Source organism: Elgaria multicarinata, chromosome 10, assembly GCF_023053635.1.
Source record: "Elgaria multicarinata webbii isolate HBS135686 ecotype San Diego chromosome 10, rElgMul1.1.pri, whole genome shotgun sequence".
NCBI classification, from domain to species: Eukaryota; Metazoa; Chordata; class Lepidosauria; order Squamata; family Anguidae; genus Elgaria; species Elgaria multicarinata.
The window spans coordinates 23,194,832-23,213,813 of record NC_086180.1 but is presented as its reverse complement, the minus strand read 5'-3'; the positions used below and the strand labels follow the sequence as shown (position 1 = coordinate 23,213,813).

The window sequence follows — 18,982 nt, the reverse complement described above, 5'->3', positions numbered from 1 at the left end:
GGGCCTTGCATTCTCAACCTCCATTAGAGTTAATCACCATTGATGGCATGGGTAATTTATGGTGCCAGCTGTCAAGACACAAGGCACCCAGGAGAAAGAAGAGTACAACTTACGAAGAACCCCGCTTTGTGCATGATTGACTCAGCTTTGGAACAGAAATGTTCATGTAAAAGCAACTAATAGCTTCAGAAGTCAAATTGCTTTCAGAATGGCCCATAAATTTCCCCAAATCAATGAGAATCATCCATGCTCCACTGAATGCAGCAGTAAACCTATTCAGATTTTGAAGCATGAGTAAGATTTGTGGCTAGTCTAGAGCAAGAAATCATTCTAGATGGCTCCCCATATGATACTATCAGAGGGATCAACTTCTGAAATCCCTTCATATTACCAAAACTAAGAATATGCATCTTCCCAACCATCCAGAGATGCATTAATATTTCCCTCCGAAGTTATGTCTGAAACAACTTAAAACTGCCCATTACATTTGCTCCAATTTCAACATTTTGCACTGAGTATTTAACTTCACATACTGTGCTTCCCCACTCCCCAATTTTTTAATCTCTTATACCCACTAACCTTGCAAAGAAGAGGGAAGCCCCATCCTATTTTAGCAAAGGGTGGTTTCTGCTCTTTAAACTCACAACGTCCTGCTGATGAGATCTCACTGCTCTCAGAATCCAAAGCTGCACAGCGCCCCCTAGAGGCTCAAAAGTAACTTTAAAGGGGCTTTCAAGTGAAAAAGTTACACAAAAGCTCAGCTCAATTCTATATGCACTTTTCCCATTTGATGTGAAGCTGCTCATTAACTCAGCACGTCTGAATTTCATGACCAAAATGCTACAGATTTGTTTTAAAACATTCCATGTGTGCTTCAAGCAATACTTCTAATTTTTTTTTGGGGGGGGGGGGGTGAGAATATAACTGAAGGAACATACATACACCATATGTGTATTTATGTCAGCTGCGATGGTACAAATTATAGAAACAATTTACCCCATTTATAGCTCTTATTATTTTAAAGAGTGTATCTTTATTTTTTTTTTAAAAAAATGGGCGGCTTTGTCTAAGAAAGCACAGATTCAGCATAATGAATGACTGTAAAGAAGATTCCAAAGCAAGGCCAGGATTGGAAAAGCCAATCTGCGTGCAAAAAACCTGTGCGCAGATGAAATTGAGCCACTTTTTGTTTAAAGCTTCAACCCAGTTCAGCACACTGCCTTAAAAGCTGCTCTGGGAGGCCTGGCACCTCTTATTTTGGGCAGGGTGGGTTCTGCAGGAGGAAATGGGAACGTCAAAAACCCCTGGTGCCTGTATAGGACCTCACTGTTCTTTAGATCCCGCCTCAAAACATTCATCAAAGAAGACAGAGTTTCTTTAACCATAATTACAGGAGGGAAATGATAATCCAGCGTTTTTCCAGTTTTTGTATAGAGAAAAAAAAATCATAACAGGTAAATGTTTTGCTCCTTTGGCTTTTCTTTTCTAGGACTCCTGTGGGAATTTGAGCAAGGGCAGAAAGAAGCATCCAGTCAAACACCTGAACGCGTGTGATTCTCTTCATTTTAAAGAAATAATAATTCTCAGAATTTCTTCTTTAAAGTACATAAGAAGAAAGGATCTCACTTTTAAAAAAAGACTTCTTTTTCAAAACAATGCTTACTTCATGTGTTTAAAAACATACTGAAGATTTATTCTACCCTTCAATTATAACTTACCATTTTTTAGCTACACCTTAAACAAAGTTCTTCCTTTTGTGTCAACACTGTTTATGTTCTGAACGCAATTCTCTTAAGGCAAAGGGTTTCTAATGCAACTTTGGAATCAGTGACATTTACCAGTGACTTCATTCTTAAAAGAAAGGCTGGTAAGAAAATACAACTTCATATTTTACTAAACATTCTCTAACTCACATTCATTTCAAAATATTCTTTTGAGTATAAAATGCCAAGTGGTCCCCAAAGGCGTAATTCTCTTCCACTATCCTCTTCATGAGCCCCGTTGAATGAATGGCTGTACTTTCAATATCATCCCATTTATTTCCATGGGACCTGGGTGAAGGATGTGCCCAATGGGTTTGGCCAGACCTTGTAGTTTCTGATGTATTTGATGGCATTTTTTTGAGGACACTGAAACGTGATGGAGTTATGTGGGGATGCAAGCATGTGAGAATCGTGTGCAAGGCACTGCTTGGCAGAAATGAAGATGGTTTCCAACAGATGCACAACTTTACATCTTACAAGAGATGCTAACATTCGGAACGATGTACATGGATGGTCACTTATAAGACAGTTTCTATTATATTCTCATTTTGTTTTACAACATGGTTGTCTAGAAGTGCAACAGTCTTTTCTATCAACAAGAAATGACAAAAAATTTGCTTTAGGCTTCAGAGGCAACTTTTGATTTTTTTTCCTTTAGTGTTACAATACAATTCTTTTCTTGTACTTTGTATTTGCAAAGATTCATTTTCATGAAAATTAAACAACCCAAATAATAATAATAATAATAAAATAACAATAACAATAAGAACAACAACATTAATATGGGCTTTCATAGAAAGCAGCATGCATAAACTTGAAGCAGTTATGGATACCGTTTCTCCTGTCGCTCCCAAAAGAGGTGAAGTGTCTTCTCATTTGGTAGTCCAAGAACCAAATGTTCCTCGGCTGAGCCACACTTTCCTCCACCCACAGGAAAGGTTTCTGCACCAGCAGACAGATGCTTTGCCAAACGTCCGCATTCAAGGCTTTTATTATTAGTGAAGGCTTGTAATTCTTCCTGTCTCTTTGAAACATGAAGGAAAGTCCATTTTTCTGAGCTTTAGCATAAAGGTGCCTTTTGTCAGCCGAATCAAAGCTTAATGTCCTGTGACTCTGACATTTTGGCAAGTGTTTTCTTTACTCGCAGGGCTGTGAGCCGAGAAGCGGGGTTGTGAGCCCAGCATTCTGTCATTAGTTTGCCCATTTGTCTTAGGCACTGCAGAAAGAGGGGAAATATGAAAGTATTAACACACCCTCACACACATACACCAAGGCCTAATATTGGCTGCACTTGAAAGCTACTTTAAACACACAAAATTAGCTTGTATTCAATAAGGAAGTCATACTGATTAATTTTGGCCTCATGTAACCCTTGTAGAGCTCATGTAATGCAGGGTCATGGCCCAGCACCCTACCCAAGGCATTTCTCTCCTTGCTCCGCCTCCAGATTTTGATTTGACAGTGACTGTGTCTAAACAATCCAGCATGATCTTTACGTAATGATATTGCTGGATGAGAAAGACACAAGATAAAGCCTATTCCTGTTAAGACTGTATACACAGAGGAGGCTGGTGGCTCCGATGTCAGTGGAGCAGTGAATCTGTTCTGAGTTTCATTCATCACCAGCCAGAACTCTAAAAGCAGCGATCCAAGGTGCTTCTGTTTTCCCATAGTCCCAAGATTTCCAGTGGGAAAGTCCAAACCTTTAGACCTGGCGGCCAAATCCATCCCACCTGGGATTCCAAAATGCCCCTCTGTAGTTCCCCAGATGGCCACGTCCCCTTTTCCCGATTGTTTGGCGGCTTCCCAACTTTTACAGATTTTTCACCGTTCCAAAAAAATCGAAATGCCTCTCATATGGATCAGTGAGTGGCAGTAAGAGCTTTAAGCTAAACTATGCTGGTATTTTGCCCCGCCCCTTTTGCCTTTGGCTCCTCCCCCTTTTGCCTTTGCCCCAGCCACCACTAGAATGCATCCCCCTCCCCCCCTTCGAGAGCATCTGTAAAATGGAAACTGGCCCCAGGGCTGAAAGAGCTTCAAGAGCCCTGGCCTAGACATAAGCACAAGAACGTTGGAAGACTCCTGCTCTCTAGTCCAGCATCCTCAGTGGTCAACCAGATTGGAAGCTCAAGGGCAAGGACTGACTCCTCTGCTGCTCTTTCTCCCCAGCAACTGGGATTCAGTGGCCTAGAGCGCCTTCAGTGGTATCTACTGAACCGGGGAGGAGATAGAAAGGTATTTCTGAAGCTTTCTCGAATGGCTATACAAAGTGCAAAAGCTGGGTTGCAGTTAAACCTCAAAAAACCAAGATTATGGCAACCAGCTTGATTGGTAACTGGCAAAAATGTGGAGGCAGTGACAGACTTTGTATTTCTGGGCACAAAGATTACTGCAGACGCTGACTGCAGCCAGGAAATCAGAAGACGTTTACTTCTTGGGAGGAGAGCAATGACAAATCTTGATAAAATAGTTAAGAGCAGAGACACCACACTGACAACAAAGGTCCGCATAGTTAAAGCAATGGTATTCCCCGAAGTAACCTATGGCTGCGAGAGCTGGACCATAAGGAAGGCTGAGCGAAGGAAGATAGATGCTTTTGAACTGTGGTGTTGGAGGGAAATTCTGAGAGTGCCTTGGACTGCAAGAAGATCAAACCACTCCATACTCTAGGAAATAAAGCCAGACTGCTCACTTGAGGGAATGGTATTAAAGGCAAAACTGAAGTACTTTGGCCACATAATGAGAAGACAGGATACCCTGGAGAAGAGGCTGATGCTAGGGAAAGTGGAAGGCAAAAGGAAGAGGGGCCGACCAAGGGCAAGATGGATGGATGATATTCTGGAGGTGACAGACTTGACCTTGGGGGAGCTGGGGGTGGCAACGGCCGACAGAAAGCTCTGGCATGGGCTGGTCCATGAAGTCACGACGAGTCGGAAACGACTGAACGAATAAACAACAAACAACAACAATGATGGGAAGAGCCATGCAGAGTCACCTTTCGGGCAGCCTGGTGTTCATTGCCCCACCTTTAAGGCAAACTTTGTGCTAGAGCCTTGTGAAGACTACAGGGTAGTCAGTAACAGTAGGACTCAAGTGACTCCATGAAAACTCACGGGAGGCGGGGTGGGGGGCATGGAGGAGAGATTAAATGCCCAGGTTACCAAATTTTCTTAATCTACTTTGGTATGCCATGCTTTCCTCCTCGTTTTTTATTTAAAACCCCTCCCCCACTAACTCAAGATTGTTTACAACTCTTGCCATTTAAGTCTTTTTAAATCTAATTGCAGAATACTTAAGCGAAGACTGCTATTCCCAAATCACAGCTGTCTCCTACAATAATAGCATTACACTGTACCACTTAACAAGATTAATGACCTCTGCATAGCATCACCATAACTGTCGGCAGATTTGTCTGCGATACATCAATTACTGGTCTACTGATTCCAAAACACAATTTGGCTTCATTATAAATTCTCAGTGGAAAGTGTTCAGACAACTTCCTCCCTCCCCTACAGGAAAATACCAGTATAGCTTTGAAAAGCAATTTCCTGAATTAATTTACTAAAGGTGGGAATGAGAGGCAGAAGACTCATGCATGGGCTTTCGAGACCCCCCCTCCCTCCCGGAAAACATTTAGCAGATGCTAGCAGCCTATTAGTGGGGCTTGTAAAACAGCATATACACATGTATAACTATTTTGCTGAGTTGGCATGCCCTGGAACAGGGGTAGGCAACCGGGTGCCCTCCAGATGTTTTGTACTACAACTCTCATCAGCATCAGTCCCCATAACCAGTGGCCAGAGATTATGGGAATTCTTTCAAAACCTATTTTAGAATAGGAAGTAAATACAGTCCTATTCAGGCTTTCTCTGACTGGAGAGCTTCCAGATACAGGCGGCTCCGTTCTTCAGCCAGTCGCTCTCCATGAGTAGAGGGTGATGGTTGTGAAACAGAGAGGGTTGGGGCTGGAGCACTTGCCTCTCCTCATAGGTTGATTATACCAGGTTAGAAAATGCCTGAATAGGGCTATAATAGACCCAGTCTGGCACGAGTGCAGACCAGCACCGAAGTGCTCACAAGGTCCCCCACGAGGATTTGGCAGCTGCCCGCCCTGGCTGCCGAAATTGAGCACACACACCCCATGTTCACGACAGCCACATTTAACGTAGCCTCCAGGACTCATGCACTTTGCCACACTATGTCAATGGCCGCCGTTAACGCAATGATAAAGCACTGCGGGTGCCATTGACGCACCTGGGGCGAAGTGAGCAATTTTTGGAAGCTCCCCCACTGTATTAATGGTGACCACCATTACCACTGGTGTGTGTGTGTGTGAGTGTGTGATTTCGGCAGCCAGGACGGGTGGCAGCTGAGCGCTCACAGGGCCAAGCTGAGCCTCCGAAGGGGCTTGTGAGGGCCAGGGAGCAGACGGCACTGAAGGGTGAGCATCCCCAAGGCAGGTACAGGCATTTTCACTCGCCCCTAATTTTAGCTTTCATTACGTTATTATGGAAGGTGGTAACTTCAGGTACCCAAATGTGCCTCTAGTCAATGGTTTTCCATATATGCTTTCAGTCAAACATTGTTTGCTCTGTATGTTCTTTTGGTCAGCCACAGGTTCTTTGAGCTTCTTCAAAACGGAACCCCTTTTTGTGATGGCTTTTCCAAAAATGCTTACTGGTGACCTGATTGAAGAGAAAACCTTGTCTGGTACGAAGGCAGAATCCCCACATTCTAGAATGCTGCATACCTTTTTCCTCCTTAAATCACACCACTCAAATTTTGACAAAACTAGGCAGACATGGCACCAAACCACCTGCCCAACTTTGAAAGCGTTCCCTTCTTACCTCATCACTGCTCCACCTGTTTGGGAATGAAGGCCGTAATCTCTTGATACATACTATTTCCCTCATGTCTTCATACGAGGGATCACTCGGCACAAGGTCATAGTATGGAAGCTGATATTCTTCAACTATTCCTAGAAAAGATACCATTTGCCAGCTGAATCAGTATTGCATAACTAAAAATCCACGTGGGTTCAAGAAATCTGCAGGATAACTAATATCGAAAGGAAGAGGTGTACTGGATGAAGCTCAACGGACTTGTTGGGATATGGTGGTTGGAGTGCTGAATGCATTCTAGCACCAGGTTCCACATAGAACTCTACCAGAAGGTGACTCCAAAGTGCCTTTTAAACAAATACAATGTCTATTTCTAATGAGACATTAAGAGAGAACTCAGGCTAACTTGAGTGTATATTCTCACAACAATGTCTAGTGCAGCCTTCTCCAACCAGGGACCTCCATACGTTTTGGATCACAACACCCAGCATTCTTGACCACTGGTCATGTGACTCAGGGCTGTGCATGCTTGCACAGAGGTAAAGTGATTTAGCACACATAGCTCCACAATGCATAGTTTGACGCACAGCTCCACAATGTTTAGTTTGACGCTGATTCTCAGTTATCTAAGTGCTGAAAATAGAACCTAACTACCTTGTTTAAGTGCCTTGAACCTAGCAGATGAAATCTCCATAGTGTCACTTTTAGACGGCTAAAGAAAAGCGTTGCAAACAGTTATACAACAAGCAGCCAGAGGAGATCTAGAGGAGTGGAAAGATAAGAAACTAGAGAAGACAGTTTTAGATTAGTGCTGTGCCGGAAATTTCGACCATTCCTTTTTCAGCATTTCGTGAAGGGGGCAGGGATGAAAACTCAGGCGAAAGAGGCTGGAAGAGGTGAGAATTTTGGAGAATTTTCTCTTTGAGGAGGGGGGCAGGTTTTCCACATGCCTTTTGAAATGTAGCCAGTTGTTGAGGGGTCTTTTTCCTTCCCCTCTCTCTCTCTCTCTCTCTCTATTAAAAAGTGCATGGCATTTTCAGGAGCCCAGGAGTGCTTACTGGATGCTTATTGGATAGGACATCACATGATCTTCAATTGGCATTCCCTAAGAACTGCTGGGCTCCTCCAAATGTGATGTTGTTGTTTTTTAAAAACTAAAAACAGGAAGGAGCACCCTCCGCAAACAGCTACACTTAAAACCAGTGTGGTGTAGCGGCTAAAGCGTTGGTAGTGGGAGTCAGGAGATCCTGAGTTCTAGTCCCCACTCAGCCATAGAAATGCACTGGGTGACTTTGGGCCAGTTACAGACTCTCAGCCCAGCCTACCTCACAGGGTTGTTGTTGTGAGGATAAAATGCAGAGGAGGAGGAGGATTATGTACGCCGCCTTGGGTTCCTTGGAGGAAAAAAGTCGGGATATAAATGCAATAATAAATAATAAATAAATAAATAAAAACAAGATATGTGGATACCCTGTCCCCTTCCCTGCAAAAGAGGCACTTAATCAAGTCCCCCCAAATAGGGGGAAGGATTCGGCCCAACAGTAGTGTAGATGTCCAAATCTCTCTCTGATATGGAATTAATTTTTATATATATATCAGCACTGGTTTTTCCCCACAGTCCTCCTAATGCTAGCTAACACCTGCTAATGCCTGTCTTTCTGTACTTAAATCTAAGTAATCTCCTTGTTAATCACGGTACCTTAAACAAAACCAACCCCGTTGTATTTCTGCATAAACAACAGGAGTGCTCCCATTTTAGCAGTAATGTTTATAATTCTGGAAGTGCCCAATAAATGAGCTCCAAATTCCCATTACAATTATGAAGCACTGCATCTTTAAAAGAGACGATTAAAAAAGAGCATAAATCTTTGCAGGTAAATGAGGACTTACAGAAAAGGAAAAATCTGTCCCAGCAGAAGGAAATGGGGATAAATACATTCAGTGCAGCCAATTCTTTAAAACAGATGATTATAGCTCTTCTTTTCTTTTTTGCTTTTGTTATAAAAAAATAAGATATAGAAACAATGCAGAGACATGCACTGATATACAAGACATTTACCTCCTGAAACACATCTCCTTGCTATTTCCCAAAGGATGAGTCCAAAGCTATACATATCGGCCATGATATATGACTGGAAGTGATTCCGATTCAAGCTTTCATCCAAGACCTCAGGAGGCATGTACCGTTTCGTTCCTACCCTGGTGTTTGGTGGTATGTCCACCTCATTTGTATCACTGAAAAATGGGGGGGGGGGGGGAGGAGAGGAAACAAAAGTGAAATATTCTGGGTCTCCAAAAACTCAAATAGATATGAAAGGGGCAGATACCCCCTAATTAAATCCATCTATGACAGGGGTGTCAAACCTCAGACCTGCAGGCCAAATCCAGCCTGCATGAGTTCTCATTCAGCCCTTCAGGGTTTCCCAGATAGCCATGCTGCCTTTGCAATGCCCCGCCCCCTTTCCCCGACCACCAATCAGTGGATAGTTTCCTGGCTTTTCCTTGCCTAAGGCTTCGTTACTGGCACTAAGAGCTTTGAACGGTATAAAAGTGGTATATAAAAGGTGGGAGCCACACCAAGTAGGATATAGCGGTACAAGAGGGGTATATGGTATGTATCAATGGGCCCCGACAGTTGTCAGTGCACTTCAGTACCGCTATAAAGCAGAAGTGTGGCTCCTGCCTTTTACATACCACTTTCATAGTGGAGTATCCTGCTTGGTGTAGATTAGGCCCTAGTCAGTGATCAGTTTGCCATGGTGGGTTGCGGCTTGTGCCAGTGGCCATTTTGAATATTCAAACCATGGCATTCAGCCCTAAAACAGCCCATGTCCATGCCAACAACCCACTCTCACCGGGTTTGGACAACACAAAAAGCCACTGTGACTGCCAGTGACTTGAATATCCAAAATGGCCACCAGCACACACTGCAACCCACCAGGGTTGAAATAAGCTATGGTTGGCTGCAGCAAACAGGTGAACTGGCCCAGGATCAACAATACTGGGCTAGGTAGACCAATGTTCTGATGCGTATAAGACAGTGTCCTATGTCCCTCCACTTTTTCTATGTTCCTATGAAGCCAGAAATCATGTGGCTTGCTGGACCCACAATCTCTGCCTGCAACCAGTGGAAGCAGGTCAGCCGTAATGCTCACAAATAGGACATGAAGTAATAAAACTCTTTCTTAAATGTACCACTCCAGCCAAGAAGAGAGGGCTCACATCATGAAATACTCCCCACTAAAACTCAACATTCCTCCACTTAGAAACTAGAAGTTCAAGGAGAAGACAGGCTATAATTCTTCTCCCTTACATCTAGTTATCTATATTCAGGGATTTTATTTATTTATTTATTTGCATGGCAGAGCGCTCACAATGCTCTTTGTGAAAACTAACTATCAACGTGAAAGACATTTGGGTGAACAATTGTTCATATTATGTACAGTGTACTCATACTTTCAATGTATTGGAGTATGTTTGTATATGGTTTCTTTCTTTCTTTCTTTCTTTCTTTCTTTCTTTCTTTTTAATTACAGTTGCTTTATACAGTACTCTGCCACTCACAACTCATACTCTCCGGTGCACAATGTCAAGGAAAAAGGTACTTTCATTCCCCATTGTGGCCATGCATAGGCAACCTTCTTCAAATAGTCCAAACGGTATTTCAATGAGAATAAATTCTTTACGGACTCTTAAGTCTAAGGCTAAATTCCCCTTATACATTGTCTCACAGTTAAATTCTATTTTACAAAAGGAATTTAAAAAGCATATCTATACCCTTTCATTTCAATTTTCTGAAATTCACTAGGCATGCTCTGCAAGATTTTATTTATTTTTTTAGTGAAATCCCCTTGCAATTCGAAGTACAGAAGGGACGATCTTTATCTGACCAGCATTTCCTATGCCTTTTCACTTCTGTTTGAACATTGACTGGGCAAAAAATGTATCTGATTGCCTTACTTACTTTTTCATATTGGCCCAGTTCATACATCCATTGGCCCCCATGCGATCTCCTCTGGGAGTATGAGGGGCCTCCAGAGGTCTTGCCACCCAGATGAAATCACGTGGAGGTGTTGTTTGTATGAACCAGGCCACTGCATAGAAAACATTCTGCCATAAGTAAAAAACCTTGCTAATTACACAAGTGAAAAAGAGTCTAATCGGAATGTCCTTCCTACTTGCTCATCTGAATAGCAATATTCAGTGAAGTGGGGCTGCCATTGAAAACGGTCCGGAAACTTCAGCTGGTACAAAACAAGGCAGCATGTTCATTAACAGGGACTGGCCAATGAGACCACATTATGCCAGTCCTTTCCCAGCTTCACTGGCTGCCAGTCCAAGTCCAGGCCAGATTAAAGGTGCTGGTATTTACATTCAAAGCCCTAAAAGGCCTGGGCCCAGGTTACTGGAAGGATCGTCTTCTCCCATATATGGCTGCCTGGACTCTAAGATTGTCCTCAGTGATCTTTCTCTGGGAGCCCCTGCTAAAGGAAGCGAGCTGGGTGGCTACTATGAAGAGGGGCTTTTCTGTTGTGGTTCCCCAGTTGTGGAATAAACTTCCCAAAATAAGCTTGCCAGATGCCTACATTATGCTCTTTCCAATGCTGGTGAAGACCTTATTTTCTTAGGCATTTTTCAATTCCTGTTTTAAATCTGTTACGGTATTTAAAATCTCTGTATTGCTGCTAGGTTTTATTTTTATGTTATACTGTAGTTTTATACTTTTATATTGTATCTTATGTTGCATTTTATGTGAACCACCCAGATAGCTTTGGCTATGGAGTGGTATAGAAATTCAATAAAGAAATCAATAAATAGTAAGTTTTATAGCTGAGCAAGAAAGGGAACCAGTGACATCCCAGGTAAAGCCCAACACCTATTTTCATAAAATAAGTGGATATTGCACAAACTTATATTTTTGGCTTCCTAGCATCTTAATATTCTTCAGTTTAGTAAATGCATTTATGGTCTAATCAATCACAAGATTAGGATTGTCAAAATCATTTCATATCACACATAACGTTTAGAAATACACAGATGTTATTAGTCTGGCTAAAGTAGTACCTCTTGTACTACTTGGCCACAAGTTACAATGGGTCACAAAGCTAGATAAGCACACAGGCAATTTAAATTCATTAAGTGGCACTGCAATGCATTTTACACATCATTGCCAGTCTAGGACCCACTGTACTTCTGTACTGTTCCAATAATGAACATTCTTTCGTACTGTTCCAATAATAATCATCCTCAGAGGTCCTTTTCCGTGAGCCCCTGCCAAAGGAAGTGAGCCAGGTGGCTACTAGGAGGAGGGCCTTCTCTGTTGTGGCACCTCAGCTGTGGAAATGAGCTCCCTAGAGAGGTTCGCCTGGCACCTACGTTTATTTATTTATTATTTATTTATTTAAAACATTTGTATCCCGCCCTATATCACTAGGATCTCAGGGCGGCGTACAGATAAAAATCGTACAATATAAAACCATAAATATACACAGCTAAAAACCAATTAAACCATGAATCAAGTTAAAACCAGTATATAATTTAAAAACAGTAAAAACAATTAAAACAGTTAATGTGCGAGCCAGGTGAATTTAACCATTAAAAGGCTTTGTTAAAAAGCCATGTTTTTACTTGGCGCCGGAATAAAGTCAGCGTTGGTGCCAGTTAGGCCTCCAAGGCGAGGGCATTCCACAATCTGGGTGCCACAACAGAGAAAGCCCTCTCCCTTGTCCCATTATAGCATATATGCTGCGCTGGTGGGATGCAGAGAAGGGCTCCTCCAACATTTCTCAAGTCTTGGGCAGGCATATATAAGGAGAGGCACATCGGACCGCTAGACAAAATTCCTGGCCACTGCTGTGTGCCCAGAGAGGAGCAGCAGCGGTCCCACCATTCATGTCCCATGTAGCATGGGGTCTGTGGCGGCAATGCGGTGCCACAGCCAGCCCTGCACAAGCAAATGGTTGCTTGGCGCACAGCTGAGCCAATGATGTCAGTTCGATCAATTTTGGAGGGCAAAGGAGCTTACCTATAAGACACATGGTCACAAAGTTTTTCTTTCTTTTATACAGAAAAGATTTAAAGAGGCAATGAAACTTCAATCAGCAACCCACTGAATGCTTCTGTCCTAATGAATGCACTATTGGTGCAATTGTACGACGTAGCGTTGTTAATAATAATAATAATAATAATAATTTTTTAAAAAAGGGTAGCTGCTCCCTCCATGGGCACATGATGGAAGGCATTAAATTTTATTCTTTTTTTCCAAAAAATCCTTTTATCCTATTTGCTCACTGCTCTGAAATCTTCAGATAGGCAGTATATAAATATTGTAAATAAATAAAACAAATGAGGCACTAACAGTCATATTAAGTCAAATTCTGTGTGGATTTTTCAGCCACTATGCAAGAAGTCCTCGGCTAGAGCTGTATAAACTTTACCCCAAATTTGGCTTGTCTAGCCAAAGATTTCAATTCCCCTTTTTATCACAACCATCCACCCAGCACCCAACTCCAGGCCAAATCCCAAACCTATTTGTTTTCATGCTCACAAACCTGGAGAAGTCCCATATTTTACTCACCTAATAAATTTAACTGCCAAACCCAGGTCTGCTATACAGCAGGTTCCATTTTTTTTCACCAGAATGTTTTTACTTTTGAGATCCCGGTGGGCAATAGCAGGTTTGCCTTGAGTGCTGAAGATCTCCGTGTGAAGGTGGCACAACCCGCTGACTGATGAGTATGCCAGCTTTAGCATGGCTTTGGTATCCAAGGTTGTGGATTTCAAGTAGTCATATAGGGACCCATTCTCGTGGTAGTCTGTGATAAGATACAGCTGTGTCCAAGACCCTGTGCCTTTAATGTCTGCAGCAATGAATCCTAGAAAGGGGAATGAAGATAGGGATGTTCTAACATCATGCATATTTTTAAGAAACTGTACATTCCATTTCCCTTGCATTCCACGTTAAAGATATTCACTCAAACTCAGAAGCTCCATGCACACACAGGGCATCCAACAAGCTTCCACACCCTACGGTTATCACATGTCCTCATCTATACATGTCTAACCACGTATGCATATCTGAGCAACATGTGTCAAGGTTCTTGATCCAAAAGGAGGACTGTGAGCAAAACAAATTTAGGATTCCTTCCTTTCTGTTGTGTGTGTAATTCCTGCAATTGCAGTGCTCCAAATCACATCCACGCCAAGGAAGGACTACTTAAATCACGATGTAAGGTAGCATTCCCCAACCAGGCATCCTCCAGATGTGTTGAGACTATAGTGTTTAAAATGTGTTTAGAATGTTTTAAAGATGTTTTAATGTTTTAAAGATGTTTTAATCATGTATGGTATGTTTTTAATCAGTTTTTAATGTGTATTTTGATCTCATGTTTTTATACTATTTGTTTTATACTCTGAATGGTTTTGGTTTTTGTGAACCGCCCAGGGAGCTTCGGCTGTTGGGAGGTATAAAAATGCAATAAATAATAATAATAACAACAACAACAACCCCAACAACACAGCCAATGGCGATAACTGACTTGTAGTCCAACAAGCTGGATTGGAAAATGCTGCTGTAAGCTTTAAACTGCAATTTGGAGGAGAGTTTCTATGCTTGTTTGTGAAGGAGCTAAACAGCAGCCAAACCTAAGGAGAAACTGGGTTGTCATAACTGGGCCAAAACCATTCACATCCTCGACGTCTGGAAAATTTGCTTAAAACTCCAAAGCAATCCATGATTAGTTGCAAAATACAGAAATAAAGTTTGGGAGACCCCAAAATATTGCAGGACTCACCCAAAATATTCTCATGCCTCATCAGAACAGTCTGATAGATTTCTGTCTCTCGGAACCAACTGGCTTCTTCTGTCGTGAAGAATACTTTGACGGCCACCTTTTCTCCTCGCCACTTCCCCATCCAAACCTCTCCGTACCGACCTTTACCAATCTGCTTCACCATCTGAATCTGCTTTGCTATAGTTCTTTGCACCTGTCAAAGACACGATGATGGCGCTGTAACTATTACCTGCAACACAACAGTATTTATAGCTCCTCATGGATAGGAACCACCTCCAAGGACTGGAAGTTGCCAGTATAGAGAGTTTCAGGATTTGATATATAGGCTAAGAATATAAGAGGATCCCTACTAGATCAGACCATAGGCAAATGAAATGCCTATGGGAAAGCTATAAGCAGAACATGTAGCTTTCCCAGTTATGTTCCACATAGAATGAGAGCCTCTGATACTATAGGCCATCATAATTAGTAGCCATTGATAATCTTCATATTCTTCATGAATATGGCTAATCCCAGGTTGGCAGCAAATTCCACACCTTGTGATAGTGATTTACACAGTGTAACTAAGTGCTGGGTGAAGAAGAACTTCCTTATGTCTGCCGTAAATCTTCCACAATGCAGCTTCCTGAGATGACCCCAGATTCCAGGGTTATAAGAGAGAAACTTCTCCTTATCCGTTTTTTCCACACCATGCATAATTTTAGAACATTTAACTTGTTTGCATACACCTCTATCATGTCAATTTACTCACTTTAAAAAACAACAGCACTGAATATTGTAAGATTCCCTACTGCTCCAGCCTCTTGTTCATTTTGGCTGCCCTTTTCTACATCTTCTCTGGCTTTACAATACACTTTTTAGATGCAGTGACCAGAACTGAATGCAGTATTCCCGGTGTGATGGTCCCACCATGGATTTGCATGAAGGCTTAAGGCAGTTTTATTTTTTAATTCCTTTCCTACTGATCCCCAACTTGGAATTTGCCTTTTTCACAGCAGATGCATATGGAGGCTCAGTTCAGACAACACATTTCTCAACAGTGGTTTTAGAACTCCATGGTGGAGTTTTTACACCACCATTGAGAAATGTGTTGTTTGGAGGGAAAACTCCATGCAATGGTGGAATTTTTTTGGAAAACCCTCCACACAGAATATCCGTGCTGTGCAGAGGAGAGTTCCTGCACAACCATTGTGTTGCATCTTGTGTGGTGGGCTCTGTGGAGTTTTCCGTTGCGTTGAGTTGACTTTTCCCACTGGCTACAGGGGTTCCCTGACAAGAGCGGCGAAAGGAGCAAGTGCCCCTCTAGGAGAGTTCCTGGGATTGGGGTTTTTTTTTCCAGCAATGGCTGATCGGATACCATCAGGAGGACTGGGGGAGGAGAGAGGGCAGAGGAACTGTCAATCAAACATCGTAATGGATTTTACTCAACTCCATGGTGGTCCATAGTCACACAACAGTGGAGTTAGAACATGTTGTGTGGTGAGTACCTCCTAAAAACTCAACTGTTGAGTCGTGTTTTCACACTGCGTTGACTAATGTGTTGTCTGAATTGAGCCTGAGTCAATGTTTTCACTGAGCTATCCAACACAGCGCCAAGACCCTTTGCCTGGTCAGTCACTGCCAGCACAGGCCCCTCAGTTTGTATGTGGAGTTAGGATTTCTTTTTTGTCCCGAAGAGCATCACTTTTCCCACATTAAACTACATTTGCCATTTTTACGCTCACTCATTCAGTTTAGGAAGATCCCTGGCCACCTCTCTGCTCATTTCTAACTCCATATCATTTGTGAAGAAGTTAAAAGGTACTGGTCCCAATACAGATCTCTGGGGAACCCAGTGTTTATATTAATGTGAGAATGGAAATTTTATTCGTACTCTCTTCCTTCCGTTCTGTAATCAGTTACTGATCCATAAAAGGACTTCTACTCTTATTGTATGACTGCTAAGGTTTCTCAGGAGTCTTTGAAAATCCAAGTAATATTGTCTACACTATCACCCCATCCATTCTCAAAGGACACTAAAAGGTTAATGAGAGGCCTTACCTTTGCAGAAGACATATTGATTGTTCTTCGGCAAGAAGTGCTTGACAATTTTATGTGCTTGACAATTTTATCTTCAATAATGCTTTCCGCAAATTTACCCAGAACAGACAGCAAGCTAATTGATCTTTAATTTCCTGGTTCCTCCTTTGGTTGCCTTCTTAAAAATTTGGTGTTATACTGACACCTTTCCATGTCTCTGTTACAGAGACCAATCTCAGGATATTTTACATATTTTGTTATATCAGCCATCTGTCTCACCTAAAGCCTATAAGATTATGTGCTACATTTTTAAAAGAAATAAAACATTTGGAAAACAATACCTTATGCTGAATCAATGTCTGTTGCCATTATTTCTGCATTCAAATGTAATTATAGTTTTGTTTTAATGCTGCAGTAGTGAAGTTCTATGCCAATATTATTATTTCTTAGCACTTCTTTCTTACCAGCAGAGGGAGCCCAGAACCACTTCCTGAGCTCTGAGACTGTTCAATAAGGTCTTTCAAGGATTCCCCCGGTGGAATGTAAGTCTCGTCTTGTTCAAGCCCAATGCTGTAACGAGGTCTGCTTTCTTGCCTTTTATACCTGCAGTTTTATATGAAAATAAACATGGGTGACTCTACCACTGGGTGGTCTGAGACATCAGGCAAAAATTACTATTTGGGTCTGTTTAATTTCCCACAGTAGTGTTGCATATTAAATCCTCTAAAGCATTTAAGTTTCACATCTATTTTAAGCAACCTCAGTAACAAAGTACAACTTTTGTCTCTGAAAACGTGTGCTCGGTTCCATTCATTTCAATGAGATATGTAGTATCAAAGGAATTAAGAAAACAAACAAACATGCATTCATACAGTAACTTAACCTGCACCTTAATGCATCACTGTCAGGATCCAACCCAACCAAGACCCTGGAGAGACCTCTTCTGAAAACCCTCCTTCTACAGAAGTTCTGGAGGAACAAGCAGTAGACGAAAAGCAGTCTGAGGATGCCTTGCTACCCCCCCACCCCCATATAATCGCCTTTGACCATTTCAGCTCTATGACTGAGTTCACACAACATGGCAACCCACACTCAGTACTTGATTGTGGATTGTTGTTCAACTGTGTGTTGTTTTTGAACCGTGGGTTATCGTGGTGTTTGAATACAGCACATTTTCCACAGGGTGGCTTGTTAATCATTCAGTGTGGCTTATTTTTCTCAAACAAGTCACCTTGAAAACCCCATGACCGCATGCTTTGTTGTTGGGTTGTTCAGGATGGCTAACAAGCCACACTGCATGGTTAACAAGCCAACCTATGGAAAATGTGCTGCATTCAAACAACACGATAACCCAGGGTTCAACAACAAACCAAGGTTCAACAACTCATACTCAACCATTGAGTGTGGGTTGGCATGTTCTGTGAACATAGCCTTTCATTCCAGATGAATGATATTGGTTACTAGTTGGGTACTTGCAATGTGGAATTGTAATTTTATTTGCATGATAGCTTCATTTGCAAAGATGCCATGTGTCTAGTTCAGTGAACAGACAAATCTGGGACTTGGGTTCACCCCTTTGCCACTGACAGCCATCCAGCAACAAGGTAGTGGTGAAGCTGGAACTAACCACAGCATACGATACCCTACCACATGCAAAGTGGCTAAATAACATGTCTGTTAAAGGTATAGGCCTTACCAGCTGTAATTTCCTGGCATTTTGGAGTTTGAGTGAACATGGAAGCCCTTAACACAACACGTTATACCAAAAGCTTTTTTATTACTGAATATACAAAAGCCTCAGTCTCCTCTGGACATTTGCTGGTTTAACAGCTGCTAGAGCATTTGGCTGCAGCTTCTATAACTGGTACAGGTGATGGACAATCATGAAACTAATGGTACTGACTACCTTTGTTTCTGTGTCTTTTCTCACAGTTTGTCACTGGTGTTTTGCCGGAGGGTTGGGGTCCCCAAAGCGATTTATGTTCTTCTACCTGGGACACATCACCAACACAAGAACCAGAAGCGGCATTCCCAGTCCGGGTCCATTTTCATTCACATACATTACTTCCCCTTGGAAAGGCCATTGCTGAAGATGCTATGAAAATATAGCTCTTTCCCCCCCAAATTAACATTCGTGCCATCACAAAATTACTAAAATACAAAATGCATTTATTTATTTATTTTAAAAAAATATATGCCCCAAATCACTCATTTTACCTTTGCAGTTCATATGTTTTAACAGTTCTTTTTACATTTACAGTCCAAAACACAGGTGGCCAAAAAGGATGGTCAATGGAAAAATCATGAGCCTTTCAGACTTACCTGAAGTAACAGAATATGATGATAAGCACCAGGAGTATACTACAGACAGTCACTGAGATCAGCAAGGCTTTGTGGTGAATATTTCCCTCTGCAAAACCTCGAATTAAAAACAAAACACTTCAGCGGATTGAAAATAACTGTATTTATCTTATTCATGCAGTTTATGCCCTGTGTCTCCAAGTTCCTGAGGTGGTTTTACAAGCGTGATTAAAAACATAAAAGCAACGCTAAGGCAATAATACAA

General features: G+C 42.0%; 1 protein-coding gene across 1 annotated transcript in view; it reads right to left on the bottom strand.

The window, feature by feature from the left end:
* Positions 1-2,570: 2,570 nt before the first annotated feature.
* BMPR1B (bone morphogenetic protein receptor type 1B) overlaps positions 2,571-18,982 on the bottom strand; it is a 129,167-nt gene continuing 112,755 nt past the window's right edge. The window contains exons 6-12 of the mRNA XM_063135883.1: positions 18,739-18,835; positions 16,881-17,019; positions 14,398-14,590; positions 13,182-13,479; positions 8,664-8,839; positions 6,611-6,741; positions 2,571-2,979 (exon numbers count right to left, since the gene is read on the bottom strand). Of these exons, the coding sequence (XP_062991953.1) occupies positions 2,854-2,979; positions 6,611-6,741; positions 8,664-8,839; positions 13,182-13,479; positions 14,398-14,590; positions 16,881-17,019; positions 18,739-18,835 (1,160 nt within the window). The 3' untranslated portion in view covers positions 2,571-2,853. The remainder of the gene's footprint in view (positions 2,980-6,610; positions 6,742-8,663; positions 8,840-13,181; positions 13,480-14,397; positions 14,591-16,880; positions 17,020-18,738; positions 18,836-18,982) is intronic.